Source organism: Heliangelus exortis, chromosome 8 (genome assembly GCF_036169615.1).
Source record: "Heliangelus exortis chromosome 8, bHelExo1.hap1, whole genome shotgun sequence".
In the NCBI taxonomy this organism is placed as follows: domain Eukaryota; kingdom Metazoa; phylum Chordata; class Aves; order Apodiformes; family Trochilidae; genus Heliangelus; species Heliangelus exortis.
Window position 1 is genome coordinate 27,142,463 of NC_092429.1, and position 18,492 is coordinate 27,160,954.

Consider the following 18,492-nt stretch of genomic DNA (forward strand, 5'->3'; position numbering starts at 1 on the left):
GCTTCAGAGTACACGGATAAAGCTCCATGTGGCCATTAAAAAAGAAAAATAGCCAAGACAGATGGTGAGCAGCCAAAGGCTCCTTCACTGGGCACTTAAAAATCACAGCACAGGGTGGGGAAAAAAAATAATTAAAAAAATCTCCCTGACTGCTCCATGGGTGACTTTAAGTGGTTTATAAATCAGAAAAAGCAGCCACCTCCTCTCCCTCTGCTTCTCCCACTTCTTCCCATGATCCTAGGATGGATGCCAGCACCAGGAGTGAAGTACAAGTGGCTCTTGGGTTAAGCTGCTCTTGCTCTCAGGCTGATGTTTTTGGAAATGTGATGGGTTAATACCATGTTTCTGCTTAATTGTGGTGGAAAGCTGTAAGCACACAACCCCCTTCCCTGCCCCGGCAAGGGGGAGCATTCATTGCACCTCTGGATGTAAAATAAACAAGGGCTGAACTTTAATGACATTTATCTTTGGGAAGGAGATAGCATAACTCTCACCTAAGGATATTACCTGGGGCTCTTTTTTTCCTTCTCTTCCAGTGCAGGACAGGGTGGATGCTGCCACAGACCTGTGTGTCCCTGGATGTCTCCTGTGGGCAACCCTGACCTTCACCCAGGTTGGGGCTCCAAGGCAGCCTCATGTGATGGAGAAGCTCCTTTTTTTTTTTTTTTTTGGAGGGAAAGTGACCTCCCTGGACCATCTCCCCAGGGGTAAACAACCATTTGTCCTCTTAAATGGGTGTGCAGGTGTGACTGCAAGTCTTCCTCCAGCTCACCAGGATTTCAGGGATGGTGATGGTGGTGGTGATGATGATGGTGATGGTGTCTGCAGTCCCCTAAACAGATTTGGTGTTTGCAGTTGCACAGAGACTTCCCACTGGTGTCAGATGTGTGTGATCCATGAGCATCCCCAGCCCCATCTCTAAGGTAGGTCTGGGCTGGGCTGGGCTGGGCTGGGCAGCTCCAGCTGAACACTTCTTCTTTGGGTTGGGTTTGTTTTTCCAGTGTTTTGTGCAGGCAAAAGTGAATTAACTGAGCTGTGTAATGACTGATCCACATCGGGTGGGAAGCTGTGCATTAACTCTGCCCTTCCCAAGGGAGCAGGCAGGTTTGGAAAGCTGTGGGAATCTGCTCCCAGGGCTATGCTGGGAGGGAAGAAGGTGCAGTGAGGGCATCACAGCCTTGTGCTGAGCTCCTACACCCCCAGCCAGACACACAGGAGGGCTGCAGGTTGCTATGGCTGACTCCCAAGGTCTTTTCCATGGGCTAATGCCCCTGTTATAGTCTAGCAGCCATATTGTCTGGAGTACACAAGGCAGCAAATAAGCTTCAAACCCTTGAGAAGCGGGATGGACTCTGGCAGGGATGGCATTTTGCACAGTCAGGCTTTTTTTCTGATTGATACAGCCTGCCCCAGGCTCTGCTGCTAATGAAAATAAAAGGAAGATTGAGTGTAGAACAAAATAAATTCCCATGCCAGCAGCTGAGGGTTCAGCTCCTGAGCATCTTCTGGCATCAGCATTTTGGGCTGATGGAAATGCTTGCCTGAACAGGAAGAAAATTATTGATGTGCTGAAGAGCAGGGGTTTAAGGTGTAATAACTCAAGGGCACCTGCGAGTGCTGGGCTTCAGGCACACTCTGCAGCATGGCTGAGGCTCTGTGGGATAAATTGCAGGGATTCCATGTGCAGAAAGCACTGGAGAAGGAGCTCACCAAGGATTCGCTGCATTATTTTGCTGAACATTTATCCTAAGAAATAAGGAAGCAGCAGAGTGTTGGAGCAAAGTCAGTGGGCTTTGACTTTTTGTATGAGAGGCAAACCAGAAGGGAATAAAAGTATTTTGGGTTTAAGTTTTGCAGTGATTAAAACCCTTTTCAGTCCTGGGGAGAAACGATATAAAACTCATGTGAGTTTCCCAGTCTGATACGAGTTTAGCTGCAATACTTACATGCTTTAAAGCCAGCTGTATGTGTGAGTACTGCAGTGTTGAGAGGGAGATCCTGGCAGGTTTGGGATCCCTGTGTTGCTGGGATAACTTTGCACTCAGGACCTGAGCAAGCTCAGCTGTGCCAGAATGGCCACATCCAGGCAGGGCTGGTTTGCAGGTGTCTTGTGTTTCCTTTGTCCCAGAAGAAACTGAAAGGAATTGAAAGGCATTTTGGATCAAACTGCTGCTTGATTTACCAGCACTACTAGACCCAAGCACCCCCGTCATGCCAGATGGGCTTACCAACCCATATTTTATTTAAAACTGCATTGGACAAAAAGAACAACTTTAGGTTTAATTTTCTTTCCTGCTGCAGAACCTCTGGCACTCCTGTTTCTGAGCTTTTCCCAGCCACTACAAAGGTGGGGGTCCCACCTTTTCTGATCTGTTTGGTCATCCATGTGATGCTTTAAAAAATAATGAAATTATTATAGAAAACATGGCTGGGGGGGGGGGGAGGGGAAGAAAATGGGACTGGCAATGAAATTATGCAAGCTGATAACCCTGCTTTCTGGAGTGATGCTGTTTCACATTCACTTTGTTATGATCTGCAGCACCTACCTGCTTTTGGACTAGGGCAATGGGGGTGATGGAGGAGCATTGTCTGGATCTGGGCAATCTCAGCCTGGTATTAGCCAAGTGACTCCAAAAAAACTATTTTCCACATCTATCCATGAAGACAGTGACATGTTAGTTCCTGAATTAGCCATAATAATGCCTCCTGTGGCCCTGGCAGTGCTTTCCAAGAGAAGTGTCCCTCCCTGCATCCTGGGCTGCCATCAGTTCCTCACATCCTGCCTGGAGCAGCCCAGGAAATGACTTCCTCACTTCTCCTGGCTTCCTCCTCTGTGTTCACCTGGATATCTCTAATTCCTGTCCCTCCAGCAGCTCTCAAGCCCCGCTGAGGGATGATGCATCTCCTCAACCCTCTGCAGAAATATTCCATGTGCTGGCTTTCCCCACTCCAAGCTTCTCTGCCTTCACCATCCCTGTGATGTGATGGGCTGTGGTGAGTAATGTGGAATTCTGTACCAGGAGGGGAAGCCAGCAGGCACTTAGATCCTGCAGCACAGAGTGGAAGTGCTGTGATGGGATCTACTTCTCTCTCCTTTGCATTTCACTATTCATCCTACTCTTTCACTAAAAGGTGCACAGCTCTTTGCATCCCAAAGATTATTTTTGCTCCTGTTGAATCCTAGGGGGAAATCAGTGGCACCAGAAGTGAGCAGCTGTGAGGGCTGGGAAGAGCAATCTCTGGGTAATGGGATGCCCTGACTGACAGAGGATAAAGTGAGTGGTGCTTTATCCTCAGGTTTAGGGATTGGTCTACAGAGAGGAAAAGTATCAGTGGTGTCCCTGAGTTAAATATGAGGAAACTGAGGCACAGGAGGGTTCAACTGACTGGCTCAAGCAGGGATCTTGCGTCAATCCCACCAAGCTGAACGGCCTGGCAGTGGCCTTTGTGCCCTGGAGAGACTGAAATCAGGGAGAACCAGGGAATTCCTGTTCTCCTTGCACAGTAACCCTGATGTTCCTAGTGGTGCCCTGCTACCCCATTATTGCAGCTCCCTGTTTCAGAAGGTGATGCCAGCTGCAACTGGCAGCAACGGGCTGCAACTTCTCCAGCTTAAACTCCGGGCTTGGAGCTTCAAAGTTTCCCAGCAGCTGAAAACACTTACTGGGGACCAGTACCTTTCCCTGCACATGTGTCCGTGCCTCCCTAATCCTGGCGTGTGCTCTGGGCCCCGCAGGGATGGGCTGAGCTTCTGGGATGCCGATGCAGGCTGAAGGTCTGCTTTGTTTTACCGAGCCTCATGGAGAACGGGATAATCTGGTCTGGAAAAAAATGGGGAAACTTGGCATCTTTCCCTTCCCCCCCCGGCTCATCCCTCTTGCAGCCCTGCCATGGGTTTTCTGGTCTGTTTTGCTGGCAGGGGGTGCGTGGCCAGAGGCAAAAAGGAGCCCAAGGAGCGTGGGGCTGGGGGCGTTGCGAGGCCGGGGGCGGTGCTGGGTGGCGGCATCTCCGGCCCCCGGACAAACTCCTCCCCTGCTTGGCCTCCACCTCAGTCGGCCGGACCCGCCTTGGCTCTCCTGCTCCTCCGCTCCGGTGATTATTATTCTTCTTCCTATTATTTATAATTCTCGCTGTTATTCTCCTCGTTCTCTTCCCCCGGTGCTGTCGGACCCGGCTCCGCTCCTGCCTGCCCGGCTGCCCAGGTACGACTCGGGCATCCCGGTTCCCCCCTTCCCTCGGGCACTGCAGCTTTGCAGAAGGGTCGGGACAAGGGAAAGGCCCCTTGGGAATTTAGGGCTGCGGTGGGAAGGGAATTCCGGGCGGTGATGGTGGTGGGGGGTTACGGGCAGGACGGGCTGGGATGCTCCCAGCATCCCGACCCGGGCATCACGGGGTTGCATCTCGTCCAAGAGAAGCTCCGAGATTGTGGTTCCTTGCAAGCTGCTGACAGATTTTCTCAGGGTGATATGGCCCAACTTTGCGTCGAGCTGGTTTGGGTTTTTTTGTTTTAAGTCCTCTTTAAACTGCTCGGATGGGGCTGGCTGAGTTCGTCCGTCTCTAAACCCTTTTTCTTCGCAGCTGGCTGAAGTTTTGAAAGTCCCAAGCCCGGGGCTCAGCCTCTTGCTCCCTCCTGGGAGCCACGAACCTTGCCATTCTGCAAGGACACGACGGCCCGACAAATCCCCATCCTCCCTACCAAACCCCTTCTCGGAAATGGTGGCTGCCTTTGCTGAAGTGGAGGAAATCGAATCCTTTTCTTTATTCTGAAGGAGCTCTGGTTTATCTCTCACTCTGCTGCGGTAATTAAAGGAGACCTGTGCTGGAGTTACTCCCCTGGCTTTTGTTTTCTCCTAAGGTTATCCTGGAGGGTAATATTCCCTCTGAAAGGACATGTGGGAACGTTTAGTGTTTTCAGATGGATTTCCTTTGCATGCTATTGATTCTCTCTCTGGTAGATTTTTCTAAGGTGTGATGGAATATTCCACCCTAAAGGAAGCTTGTATTACTGGGGTTGGATTCCCCCCCCTTTTCCAGCCTTGGCTCTTGTTCATCCAAGCCACAGAGTTTCCCTGTGATGCTCTTTGGGGGGTACTGGGTGTCCTGGGGCTGCTTGTTGGCATCAGTGTCATTCCCATGGGATCTAATGGGCTCTAAACTGTGCTTTGCCAGGGAAGGAGGGGAAAAGGCTTTTCCTAGGAAGGATTTTTTCACTTGTTGGAAAGCCAAGAGGAGAGAGCAGCAGGAGTCCACCCTTCTCAATGCTGTGTTGAACAACAGATCAGTGATGCCATCCTATTCCATCACCATCTTTGCTGGGTCTTCTGTCTCTTTCCAAGGCACTGGATTTCAGCCCAGCCACAGGCCTTAGGACAGCTGGCTCCAGTGCCCTGTTTCAGCAAGACCTCCCAGCCCCAAAAACCCTTCACAGGGTGGAAATCAGGTGTGAAAGATTTTCCACTCGGGAAGCCCTCCTCTCCAGAGAATCATCAAGCATCCTCCAGCCATTTTGTGTGGGAGCATTTTGGGTGCAGAGACAGACAGGAGGCCCAGGCAGCTCTTGGTCTGCTGAGAAGTGTTAGGATGAGGTGTTTGGAGGAGCTTTGTCTCCCAGCTGGAGCAGGATCCCCAACCTTAGCTGCAGACACGCACAGGAGCACGAGAGCTGCTCCACTTTTTCCAGGATCTGTTTTGTGGTGATGCCTCAAACCCAGGGCAAGCAGCAAACAGAAATAAGGTCAGGCCATGGTCTTGTGGTTCCCTACCCTGCTGCCTCCCCCTTTATTCTCCATCTCTGCTGCCTCTGCCACAGGAACCCCTCTGCCCCCTATCCCTCCTGGCCTCTGCCTGCCCAACCTTCCCTGTCGTTGCTTCCCCACCAGCATGAAATATTTATTGAGTCTCTGTTACCCTTGTTCTCCTGAAAGCCTGTTCCACACTTCCGTTTGCAGAAGACATTAGGAGACTTCATGGCAGGTTTTCCTTCTTGCTAGGTTCCTGTGCTGGTATGTGCCTGACCATCCTGGGATACTGGGACTGGCTCTGCTTCGCTGGGCAGTGTGGGCTGGTAAAAGTGGAGCATCTTGAGATGTGAGATAGATCAGTGAGGGAAGAAATAGCTGGCCTGAAATCCAGCAGAGTTGAGCTCTGCAGAGCCAGCCTGTGCCTGGTTGCATTGTGCTTCCTCACCCTGGCTGGGGTGTGGTGGGTAAAAGGAGAGTGAGTAGATCCTTAAAGGTGAGATTTTCCTCTGGCTTTATGGCAAAGTCATTCCTGAACCTGATCCTGATGTGAATCCGCTTGGATTTACCCCGAAAAGTGGGGTTGGGAGTCAGGAGCTGTGCCCCTGGGTAGGCCCAGAGCACTGTGTGTCTCCAAGCTTTCCCTGAGTCTGCCATCCAGGACTCCATTGGATGGGCCATCCCAGAGGGATGAATTTCCTTGGAAAATAGAGCTGTAGCTGGGGAGCTGTGCTGCAGGGGGGCTGTACCTATGGGGGGCTGTCACCCCATAGCACTGAGCTGGGATTGTTGTGTGTGCTGATGGCATTTGAACTGCAGAGCAGGAAAAGGAGGTGATGGCTTTGCCCTGCATTTTGAGGGACAGCATTTTGAGAGGAAAAAGTCACAGTTTGGCCAAGGGCAATCCTTGCTGGCTGTGCAGGTGGAGAAGGAAGGGGAGATGTGTTCACATCACCCATTCCTGGTGGCAACACTCACTCACCCACTCAGCTTGTGGCTGATGGCAGCACAAGGGAGAGAGCAAAATCTTGGGGAAAAAAAAACTTCTCTCTGATACTTGAAGAAACTAGCAGGAGGTCTGAGAGCTACCACAAGTGCTGGGAGCAGATGGGGTCAGAAATCTTCCAGCTTCAGCAGAATACCAGGGAGAGGCAGCAGTCACCTGTAAGGTCACAGCCCCCAGTGCCCAGCATGGGATTGGGGTCCCTGGGGGTAAGGGTGCCCTAAGCTCCTGTCACCAGGGGTGATGTGGGCCCCAATCTGCTGGGCAGGAAGAGGTATGGAGACAAAGCCAACTGGGGCATCCAAACAGCAGAGGAGGCAAAGCCCAGAGCTCCTCATGGGTGATGTCAACAGCAAGAGGGAGCCCTGGACTACAGGCAGTGGGGTTTGGACTGGAGCCCTTCTCCAAGCTGGCCAGTTTGTAGCCTTGTGTGTCCCCCAGGGTACCCCTGAGATGGGAGAAGCAGCTCAGCCCTTCCCTGTGCCTTGTCTGGTGTAGCTGCAACACAAATCCCTCTCTGCTGAGCTCCCTGCTCCTGCTATGGGGCTGTTAAAATCATGGAGGAGATAAAAGCAGTGTGTCCTGAAGTTTAGATGGCTCACCCCAGCCTGAGGCTCTGGAGATGAACATCCAAGCTCCAGAGCTGGTCCTGCCTCCTCCCTGGAGCTCAGGGATGAGCAGCTGGTGGCACCACTTGTGTTGGGCAGACAGAGATAAATAAAGAGAGCAGAGACTTTTCTGAGTTGCTTTTTTGGATCCTGACCATGCTGCTCCAGAGCCAGCATCTGGCCCTGCTGTCTGGCCCCACCAAAAAGTGACAGTCTGTCTGCAGGGTGCTTTCTGGGAGGCTTGTAGAGCTCTCCTGACTGTAGTACTGCCACACGTGTGAGGCTTCTCTCTCTCTCTCTGTTGCTGCCTGAATGCAATTAGACTTTAATGACTCATTAAAATAAATCTCTGTTTCTACTCCAAGTGGACATGCTGGGGGCATGCTGACAGAGCAGCAGGACTTGCATCATGCTGAGGGAAGAGACTGCACTTCCCTGCACCCTCCTCCCCAGGGATGGGCCACAGTCCGCTCTGTCTCCCTTTTCCATAAAAAAAAAAAAGGACTTTTCCCAAGATCTCATCACGTTTGCAAGTGCTGCAAACTATAACCTCTCCTAGGCTTGTGGGTTGGTTTTTGTTTTTTTTTTGGGGGACCAGTGGCCTGAGAATTATCTGCTCTCTGATGCTGAAGGGCACCAGGAGTAGGCAGCAATGTGACCATCCCTGGTATGTGGCTCCTGCTTTGTTAGAGATTCCCTGGGTTTTCAGTTGTGCTGTTTTTAACCTATGTCTGGATGTGATGGGCAACTGGGAGAGACCTCGGTGAGCCCTGGAGCTGGGAGGGAGCTGAACATCAGGCACGCACCAAAATACCCAGGCAAGGTGTGGTGCTTCACTGGTAGACATCCATAGAGTTTTCCTGGCTGTAAATGGGATCTACAGAGAGCTCAGGAGCCCAGTGGGATGCTAGTGGCCTCTCTCCTCCTGGCCAGACTCAAGGCTCATCTTCATGCCATCCAACTGGTAAATGGTCCAGTTACCCCTTATGATCTTTCTGCTCCTTTAATCCCCCTGAGGTGAGTCTCCCAGGCAGGCAGGAGTAGGGTAGATGCTGGCAGGAGATGGGAAGGAGGTGGTGGCAGGGACGCACATATCCCCAGGGAACAGCATCCCTCCAGGCTGTGGGAAAGGGGAGCACAAGTTAAGCCAGGTCTTGAACAGGAGAATTGATTTGGGGTTTTATCTCAGCAAAACCAACTGATTGGGCACAACATCAGGGCACAACAGAGCTGCCCTGGTGTGGCTCAGGTGGCATTTCCAGAGTGGGCTATGGTGGGGCACTGAAATTGATTGGATTACAAAGGCTCCACCAGAGCTTTTCCCTTGGGATTGACTTCCCAGAGCAGACCTTGCTGCTACACTGAAAGGTTTTGCACAAGCTGTGTGGGAGGAATGGGCCTGGGGCAGCCAGGGCAGATCCAAGTGGGAATGGGGGAACGAGGCAGAGGATTTTCATGGGAATGATGGAAATGAGGTTGAAAGGGTGAGATGGTGCTGGTGTCCAGGGGAAGGAGGGAGGTAACAAAGTGGTGCCTTGGAGGAGATGCCAACCTGGAGGTTGTTTTGAAGAAAGCTGGTGAGAAGCTGGTGAAAAATCTTCAGTGGAAAACTGCTGTGCCAGGTTGGATCATGTTGGGAATGCTCTGCAGAGATCCTCTGGGCTGTGTGGCACAGTGCCTCTGCTGGGATTGAGCCTCCTCTTCCAATATGAACCCAAGATGAAGATGAGTTTGGTGCCCTTCATGGCATGGAGGGATCAGAGCACCTCCCTGGGGTGGAGCAGCCAGAAAATCCAACTGGGCAGAGGAAGATCCTATCTCCAGGAGGAGCCTTTGCAGTCCTCAGAGGACAGAGAGATTGGGCCAAGGTTTTTGTCTCCTTGACCTGGTGAGAAAATAAATGAGTGCTGAGAAACTGAAGATATTGTCTTGGAGCAATGAGGGTGCTGGAGAAATATCCCCCCAGGGCTGGAGGTGAACAGCAGAGCCTGCTGGAAAGGAAGCTGGCTCATTGCACCACCAGGAGCATCTCCAGGATGTGGGATCAGCAGGATCCAAGTCCATCACCTGGACCTTTATCTACCCCAAGGCCTTGGTTGGGGGTGGCTGGATGCTGAGAGCTTTCCAAGAACTTCCTGCTGCCCAGTTCTGCTTTGCTGGTGCTTTCTTGCCTTTTGCTGGGCAAGTGCAGAGAGAAATCCCTGTGCCATGCTGGTGCTTTCCTGGAGCCTGAAATCAGCCATGGGACACATCCAGAGGTGTTATGAGCATGTGGCAACACTGAGGGGACACCAGGGCTGGAAGCAAATCACCCTTTCCATGCTCAGGAAGATCCATCTCATGCTCTGTATTCTGCAAGCACTGGGATGCTGCTGAGGAGCTGATTTTGCTGATTTCGGAGAACACGGGGTGAAAATCAGACCCAAGTCCTTGCTTCCCAGGGCTGTGTCCTTCAGGAATCCAAGGTACAGAAGGATCCAGCCTGGGTTCCATAGGCACAGTCTCAAACCTGTAGCACTCGTGTGCTGCTGCCAAATGCTCTGGTTTGGGTTTTTTTGGTTTGTTTTTTTTTTTTTTTTTGCAAGGGACAGCATCACCAGGGGCACCCCCAGCATTCCAGCTCTCCCTGGTCTCACCCTGATCCCAGAGGGATGATGCTGCCACAGCTGCTCATGGCCAGGGATATTTGGGTGCTGAGAGAGATGGTGCCCATGGCAGGGATGCTGGCCAGGTCCTGGAGAGCCCACGGGGATCTAAAGTAAGGAATAATCTCAAAAACTCTTCCCTGTATGACTGGGGTCAATGCCACCAGTTTTGTCCTTGATATTTTGGGACTATGGTCAAGCAGCTTCCTGGCACATGTACCTGAGCTCTGCCACAGCTTCTTGCACCCCAGGAGGGACCTTGGGTGCTGTAGCATCAGGTGTGGGACATTTCCAGTCCCCATTTGTCCATGGGCTGCCCACATTTGTTGCCTTCCCTATGTCTGGGGTTGCACATCACCCCTTCCCAGGGCTGTACCCACCCTCTGTGGCTCCCAGAGCAGGTAGGAGATGCTGGAGGGGGGGGTGGCGGAGGGGGGGCGGCGAAGGGGGGGCATTGTACTGCCCTGGGTTTTCAGCCATCCTGCAATGAGGAGGGGCTGCAGAGGGGATGTAATTATATAGGGATTTGCCTAGATCCAGGCGTAGGATCCAGGTATAGGATTGGGCAGGCCATGGGCTTTGCAGTATCATGGTGATGTGTGTGCTCAGGGGGGACAGGATGGGGTGATGGTCCCTTCTGTGTCCCTCCATCCTACAAGACTCCCATGAATCCATGCAATCCAGGATCTAATTGATGCTTAAGGGGATAAAGGACAAATGACATGCCCAAGGAATGAGATACTGATGGAATCCATGCCTGACACATCCCAGGCTCCAAAACCATCCTGCCTCCACAAATCTGTGAAGTGTCAGGAGGTCTCCCTGGGACAGGGATGTGCTGGGCAATTCCATGGATATGCTGAGCCTTCGTATGGCTGGTGTTGGTGGAGGAGGGAGAGGGATGCTCAGTCCCATGTAGCTGTAAAGATCTCATGGGGTCCTGCAGGGCAGGATGAGACCCAGCATTAGAGGGAGCAAACCTGGGTTGGCAAGAAGGTGATTTTTGGAAGAGTCTGATGGCCAGAAGAGGGGATGTCCTGGACTTGGTGAGTCAGGAGCATTAGCAGCAGGAGCACTTGTGAGCACCCAGGAGCTAAGATCTCAGAATAGTGGTTCCCTCCCTTGGAGTGAGTTGATTTTTATTTATTGCAATTAATATCTTGCCTTTTCCATGAAACTTTTTCAAGAAAAGAGCTGGTTTCAAAACTTGGTCCCCATTCCTTCTTTCCCACCCTGGGCTGGAAGGAGGTGGCAGTGAGGGAGAAAGCCAGGGCAGACTTGTGGCAGGGCAGAAGGTTTTGGGTTTTGGTGACAGATTGGAAATCCCCAGAGCCTCAGATGGGGGATGGTTTCACCTCCACTGACCTGGCTGCTCTTGTGGTGGCCAGGAGCAAGGTGTTGGCTGATGTTTCCTTGCAAAACTGCCTGGCCAAACCCTGTACAGCTCGAGGAACTAAAGTGCTCATAGCATGAAAAAGCCTCAGCACAAAACACCCTTACTGCTGGGAAAAGCTTTTTTTGGGGGGGTTGTCTGCCACAGGCTCAAATCCAAGCTTTCCCAAGCACTGCTGTGATTTCTGTCCACAGGCAGCTCCAAACTCAGGGCTAGAACCAGCCCCAGAGTGCAGAACCTGGGGATCACTCTTTTCCCCTTCTGCTGTGGGCAATTTTTATGCCTGAAATATGCTTTTGCCTCCATTTATTTATTAACAGCATATCAAAGGTCAGGAGCGGGCTGGCCTCATCCTGCCCCCTCGGACCTCCCTCCCCCCCAAAAAAAAAAATTATGGGGCTTAAGCAAATCTATGTGCAAGGGTAAAGCAAAGGAATGATTTGTGATTCCTCCAAAAATCAGCATTTTCAGTGCCTGGGGTGAGAGGAGATTGATTTGCCTGGTGATCCCTGTGGGTACCTTAATGAAGGGTTTAAAGGTTTCAAAGTGACCCAGTGCTTTGTGACTTAGGCAAAAAGCTTGGGGGTGAGTGCTGGGGGCTGAGGAGGGGGTGTCAGGTGCAGCCCCCCCTTCCCCCATCTTGCATTCTGCTTTGCCATTTTTGGGTGAAATTTCACTTCAGCTTGGCTCCTCTTGGTGAGGGGTTTCTGCTACCCCATGACTTGCAGTGCAGAGCATCCAAGGTGCAGTGAGTTTGTGGGGTCTCAGCCCAGCCCATGCCCCTATCCTGCCCCTTGGCTAGGTGAGGGCATGCTGCCTGTGTTCTCTTCCCACTTGCCAAGGTTTGCAGCCCTGGATTAACCCCCCCCAAACCCCACGCAAATCCCACAGCCACCTGGGAGCTGCCCTGTTGTTTGCTGCCATAATCTGTTTTGAAAAGGCAGCCCCTGCTGCTGGTTTTTTTCCAATTAGGCCCTGGGAGATGACTCTGGTAAGGCAGTGGCTGGGCTAATTTACCAGGCAGACATTTCATTGAATTAGCCCTTGAGCTGCAGAGCAAAAAACCCTGAGAGCAGAGCCTGGGCTGGGGCAGGAGGGTCAGCAAAAAACTGTGCTCTGCCCAAGCCTAAAACCTGTTCCCATGTCTCAGGTTACTGCTCCACCCTTGTTGGATGCAGAGGGTGAGCTCAGCTTTGGTGGGACATGACAGGAGAGGAAGGATGGGGAGTTTCTCAGCTGGAGTTTAGAGTGCTGGCAGCTGGCAAAAATCCCTTCCCATCGACTTGCAAACCCTGCAGATCAGCCCTGGACGTCATTGAAGGAGAATAAATATAGAAGCCCGTGATGCTGCTCCTTCCCAGAGTCACTTTTCAGGCCATAACTTTGTGCTGTGAGGCAACATCAATTAAGGAAAATGTATCTCTGCAGCAATGCTGCCTGTCTGCCTGGAGGACTTGGATATGGCCAGGGACCCTCCCTCCACCTGCTCCTGTCCCCACCAGGGACAGAGTGACACCTCTGCCTGGCATCTCAGATCACATCCCAAAAGCTGGCAAAGGGCTGGGAAGGTAGTGCAGCACCACTTCTCCAAATCTTAATTTTATTCAGCAATGGTTTTCACACCAGAGGGTCCCCATACCCACCCTGGGGTTGCAGCCCCCTCTCCTGAGCTGCCCCTGAGCAGGAAAAGAAGGATATTGGAATATTTCCCCATCTGTCAACTTCCTTGCTAAGCCTGAAGGAGAAATGGGAGTACATCCCAGGGAGTTTTGCAAGAGGTGGATGTCCCTGCCATTCTTCTGCACCTCATCCTTGCCACTGGGCTCAGCTTGGCTCCCAGTGCAGCCTGAGGCTTTTAGGGGAGCCCTAAATGTGTTGGGCTGGGATGCTAAAACTGTGTGGTGCCCCAAATTCTCCTTTCTCAGCAGGCTAGGATGTGCCTGGGGATGAAAAATGGAGGTGGGAGGTGAAAAATGAAGGTATCCCCATCACAGGGATGCAGCTGCTGGGGCTGCTGTGTGTCTCCTGCAAGGGCTGGTAGAGGCCAATGTAGTTGTCCTGCCCCTTTCTGGTCATATTTATCTTAAAATTCCCAAGACCTGAGGTTGGAGCTATTGCTCCTTCCCTGGGAGATGTTAGACCCCCTTCTGCATCGTTGTAGAAGAAGGCTGTGGGCTAGAGAAGGCTGTTTTGATAGGCACAAACTGGGTAGAAAATGAGCTGCCAGGAAGGAGAATTTGGGGGGGAGGAAGGGAGGAAACTTCCTCTTCTCTGAAAGCAGAGCTGAGGAAAAGTAGCAGTCCTCTTCTGTTTTGCTTTTTGGTTTTTTTTCTCTTTGAAGCATTCACTTTTTTAATAAGGAATAATAATTGGTGAAACACCAATCCCAGCAAGCTGGGAATTCAAGAGACTGGGCACATGGAAGCCCGTGCATTCCTCAAGACAGCCCCAGTTGGATTTGGAGGTGACCAAAGGCTCTTCAGAGCCACTCTCTCCCCTTCTTGGGTGATTCTCCAAGGCTACCTGCTCACTCCAAACTTTGGGCTAAATCAGATGCTGCTCTCTGAGCTCTAAATCAAATCACAGCTCCCATGAAATGAAGTTCTCTGGATGCAGGCAGCTGCCTGCTCTATCCATCACTCCCTGCCTCCCAGCACAGCCCTCCTAGGGGGTCACTAAAGGTCAACATTTGCCATTTCCAGCCACCAGCGTCAGCTTTTCCCTCTTCAGGATGCCACTCAGAGAGGCTGTGTCTCCCTTGAAGGCTCCCCTATGTTTGTTTCCCCTGCTGACCCTGGTTGCATTTTGGGGTTCGGTTTGGTACCAGGGTCTATTATTAGGGACCATTATTAGGGTCTATTATTAGGTCTATATTGGATTCCCTGGTGGATGGAGATATTAGCTGGGTGATGGAGCTATTGATTGATTTCTTGGGGGGGGGGATTTGTTGGATTTTTTGGTGTGTGAGAGTGGCTTGAGGAGGAAACCCAATGCACACACGACTTTTGGTTCCATATGGAAACCTTCCAAGAGCTGCAAATCAATTTATGGAAGGCTGGATCCTGCAAATCACAGCAGCCAAGTGAGGAGGGGGGGTGATTTTTCGGGTGGGGAGCTCACTACGGTGCCCCCCAACTCCGTGGGCAGTGAGGGGCTGGGGGCAGAGTTGGGGAGGTCTCATCTGGAAGCTGTCACCTCCCTCCATTAATTAAGGCTGGACGGGTAATTAGATCTCAGCTGGCACTTGGGCCCTATCAATTAGCTGGGCTCTGGAGGAGGCACAGAGGGAGGTGGAGGCTGGTAATGAAATGTGCTTGCACCAGGCACCAACAGAAGGTGGGTGCACCCATTTCACATTTGGTGAAATTTCAGGTTTCAGGCAGAGGATCCTGGTGGTTTGTGTTTACCCATCTTTTCAGCATCTTTTTTCCTGTCAGGCTGCCTAAAAAAAAGCAATTTATTTCACCACTCTGCAGAGACAGAGGTAGCATCAGTGTGGATGGGGACACTGAGCAGTCCATTCGGGAAGGGGGGGAGAGGCTGACAGTGATTTTTTTTTCCTTTTTTCTTTCTCCCAGGGCTGCCAGCATCTCCCCATGGCCATGCAGCACTGTCTGTACCAGACATTTGCCCCTGGGCTGGTGTGACCCTGCCTGTCCTGTTCCAGGTAGGTGAAAATGGGGCAGTGGGGGGGACACTGGGGCTCAGCCTTCCATCCCCTCCGGGGCAGCTGAGCCCCTTTACCATCAACACCCAAACACATCAGCTGCCTGGGAGGTGATGCATCCACCTTCTCTGTAATTAATTTTAAAAAAGGAAAAAGCTGAGTGCTGACTAAGCCAGCCCTTCACGCTCTGACCCTCCTGGAGTCATGAGCTGCTGAGAGCTCCTGCTGAGTATTTCTCTGAGCTTAGGAAATGTCTCCTCTCCTTGCTCCAAATTTAAAATAAATAAATATATATCACCATCATCCTCTGCAGGACCCAAAATGCTTTTTGCACCATGGAGGCTCCCAAGGGGCACAGGCAGGTGCCCCTGCGGGATGTAGAACATAAAGCAGGCTTCTCACAGGTCCCAAATCAAATTTTTGGGAAGTGGGGAAACCAATTGAGAGGGGTGCTCTTGGGCCTCTCTCTCCACTTCTCCCAGGGCCAACACTTCTGTGAGTGGATGTAAGAAGCTCTCAGGTCCCACAGTATGGGGGGGGTGGCTGTGGGAACTGCTCAGCTCATGTTGGAGCCCCCATTTAATCTGTCAGTGCCCATCAGGCAGGCAGGGTGGACTTTTTGGGCTCACACTATCAGAGCTGATGAGTTCAAAGGCTCCTCTGGCTTTTCCCTGTAGAAATCCATGCTTGGTTTTTCTGTGTTTTGAAGCAGAAACTTTATTTTTGGCTGGGAAGGGGGAGGATGACCTGTGAGGGGACTGCCGGGTGTTTCCCAAACACCCCAAGCCAGAGGCAGGGGTGGCAGTGAGGGGACACAATGCTGCATCTCCAGTGTCACCTCCAAAGAAGAGAACTACGATATTTGGTGTTAGTTTTCCAGATGGGGAAAGGAGGAATAGTGGTATGATATTTTGGGATGCCTCATGGACATCAATCACATCTGTGAAGTGGTGATAAAGCCACGGGGTAGGTGACATCCCTGTCCTGGGGTGATGCATGTCCCTGTGGGTCCTGCCTTTCAGAGTTTGATGGAGAATTGGTCGGATGACAGCGGGAACTGTTGTTATCACCGGGGGAATCCTAGCAACTGTGATCCTACTGTGCATCATTGCTGTCCTCTGTTACTGTAGGCTACAGGTGAGCACCATGGCTGTCCCCTAGCTTGTCACCAACCCCAGCAGTGCTCCTGCTCCTCAGGCCAAAATCCTGCTGCAGGGGGGCTTCTTTCCCATCATGGGCAAGGATTTGAAAACCCTTTTGCCCCAGGTGCTGCAGAGTTATGTCCTTTCCTCTTCTGAGCACAGGGGGAGCTCCCCAAAGAGTTGTAAGTGTAATTTAGGTGTAGGCTTGGCTGGGTTTGCAATACCAGATGGAGATTTTAAATTTGTTTCCCCATTCCCCTTGTAAATTAAACAAGGAGGCTTTCAACAACCTCCTGCTCTTTAAAAGTTAATGTGAAGTGTGTACTGTGCAGCAGCACCCATAGGATGATGAAAAGCCCAGCGGTTACTTGGAGTTGTTTCCAACTGGCACAAGTAAAATACTCCTTGCCAACCTGGCTGGGAAGAGAGAGGATGAGTTCCCAGGCAGCTGCCTCCTGCAGCATGCTCAGGTCCTGACTCTCGATTTGCAGGACCCAGGTATTCATGGAGCAGAGGGGCATGAGGGGAGTGGGGATGAGGCTGAGAAGCTGAGTCTGCCCGCCGGCTTCTCTCTAATGCAACTCCTTCCTTTCTGCCCAGTACTATTGCTGCAAGAAAGATGACTCTGGTGAGGAAGAGGACGAGGAAGAGGAAGAACTTGACCTTCCCACCCACTTGCACTTGGGCACCTGCAATGCCTGCAGCAGCTCCCACGTGGTGGACAGGCAGGGCAGCCCTGTGTCCCCCTGCAGTGAGCTCAACCAGCACGGGGCCCCCAATTACTGCCCCACCTGCTCTCCCTATGCCTCCCCCCCTCCTTTTTACATCCGGACTGATGACATGGTGCACAACGGGGGGGAGAGGGTGGCCTATGCCCCAGCCTGCTACAAGGAGATGGGGCCACCCATCACCATGGCTGCTCTGCAGAGCTACTCGCTGAGCCGCCGGGGCCTCCTCCGCGAGAGCTTCCCCAACCCACGGGCAGTCAGCACCGAGGTGTAGGCACCCTGGGTGCCTGGGTGTCCCCAGCTGGTGCCTGCTGGAAGGGGCTTTTCACTTTGGCTTTTTTGGGGAAAGAGGGGCAGAGAGGACCCCCAAAGCCCAACCAAGACCAGCAGCATCCCCTCTGCTGAACCGCCCAGCACAGCAAAACTTTTAAGGGCAAGAAGATAAGAGAGAGACCTCGAAGGGCGACGTTAAACCGGCCACCTCCAAACCCATCACAAGTGTCATTATTATTCTACTCTGTCTCCTGACGAGGCTTGTCTAACGAGGGCTATGTACAGTACAACCTCATTTAATTACCCCCAGGCTCCACTGACTTCCTGAGAGAGGTCTCTGGTGTCAGTGTCCCCACGCAGCTACCCAAGGAGATGACCAACACGTTCAGCAAGTCCTGCCCCTGAGCTGCGACTGGTGACAGGAAAGCAAAGAAGGATGTGGATGGTCCTGCTCCCCTCATACTGCATTAGTTGCCACTAACAGTTTAGCTTTTGTGTTCCAGTGGAAGGTAGGACACCACCTCCCACCTGCTTCGGGATCTGCAGATGGTGAAGAAGCTGAAGGCGTTAATTCCGGTCACCGCCGGGGGAGGTGAAGTTGCTCACAAAATGGCTCACATACACACATGGGCACAGGGTGATCCTTCTGCGGCTGAAGCTCCACCTCTTCTACTCTTCACAAGCTTTCTTAGGAACGATTTTAACTTGGACCCAACAAAAGTGACAAGATTTTTTATGTATGGAAAGAGTTGAGCCCCTAAATGACTTCAGTTTTGGTCACCTTCAGCACTGAAGTCGCCTTCAGTTTGGTCACCCTACCCATCCTACCCCAACTGCCAGAGATGGGCTGGCTTTAGGACTTTTTTTCCTTTTGACCTCACATCTCCTACTTAGTGGGACCCACAGTGGGAGAGTGCTGTTCAAGTGATCAGTGTCCCACACCCCCATTTGGCTTTTGAAAGATGATGATGACCCAAAGCTGGGTTCACCGTGGCTCGTACCGACGGATGATGACTCTGCCTTTCCACAAAAATGAATGTGGGAAAGTTCCTTCTTCCACCATAAATCCAATTAGGTGAAAATTTACTAAAAGGACATTTTCATCATTCACAGGCACAGGACCACCCGGCCAAGCACTTCTCATTCATGGAAGGGAGGAGGGACCCAAACTGCAATGATCCCCATAGCCCCGTGGCTGCTGTTGGAAGGAACAGCTGGAAACACTCCTCATGGCTTTGGAATATAGGGTATGGCTTCTCTGAAGTGGGAGAGGTGGTTTGTTTAGTTGTTTTTCT

General features: G+C 51.8%; 1 protein-coding gene across 1 annotated transcript; it reads left to right on the forward strand.

The window, feature by feature from the left end:
• Positions 1 to 4,062: 4,062 nt before the first annotated feature.
• On the forward strand, positions 4,063 to 18,391 carry LOC139799317 (protein FAM163A-like). Its single transcript, XM_071751194.1, has 4 exons — positions 4,063 to 4,202; positions 14,966 to 15,054; positions 16,077 to 16,191; positions 16,797 to 18,391. The coding sequence occupies exons 3-4, from the start codon at positions 16,099 to 16,101 to the stop codon at positions 17,196 to 17,198; spliced, it is 495 nt and encodes a 164-aa protein (XP_071607295.1). The 5' UTR covers positions 4,063 to 4,202; positions 14,966 to 15,054; positions 16,077 to 16,098; the 3' UTR covers positions 17,199 to 18,391.
• The last annotated feature ends 101 nt before the right edge of the window (positions 18,392 to 18,492 follow it).

Excerpts from the sequence above, each read along its gene's own strand:
- LOC139799317 (XM_071751194.1), top strand. The coding sequence starts at position 16,099 with ATGACAGCGGGAACTGTTGTTATCACCGGGGGAATCCTAGCAACTGTG. Across the intron at positions 16,192-16,796 it reads TCTGTTACTGTAGGCTACAG|TACTATTGCTGCAAGAAAGA; the intron begins GTGAGCACCATG and ends CTTTCTGCCCAG.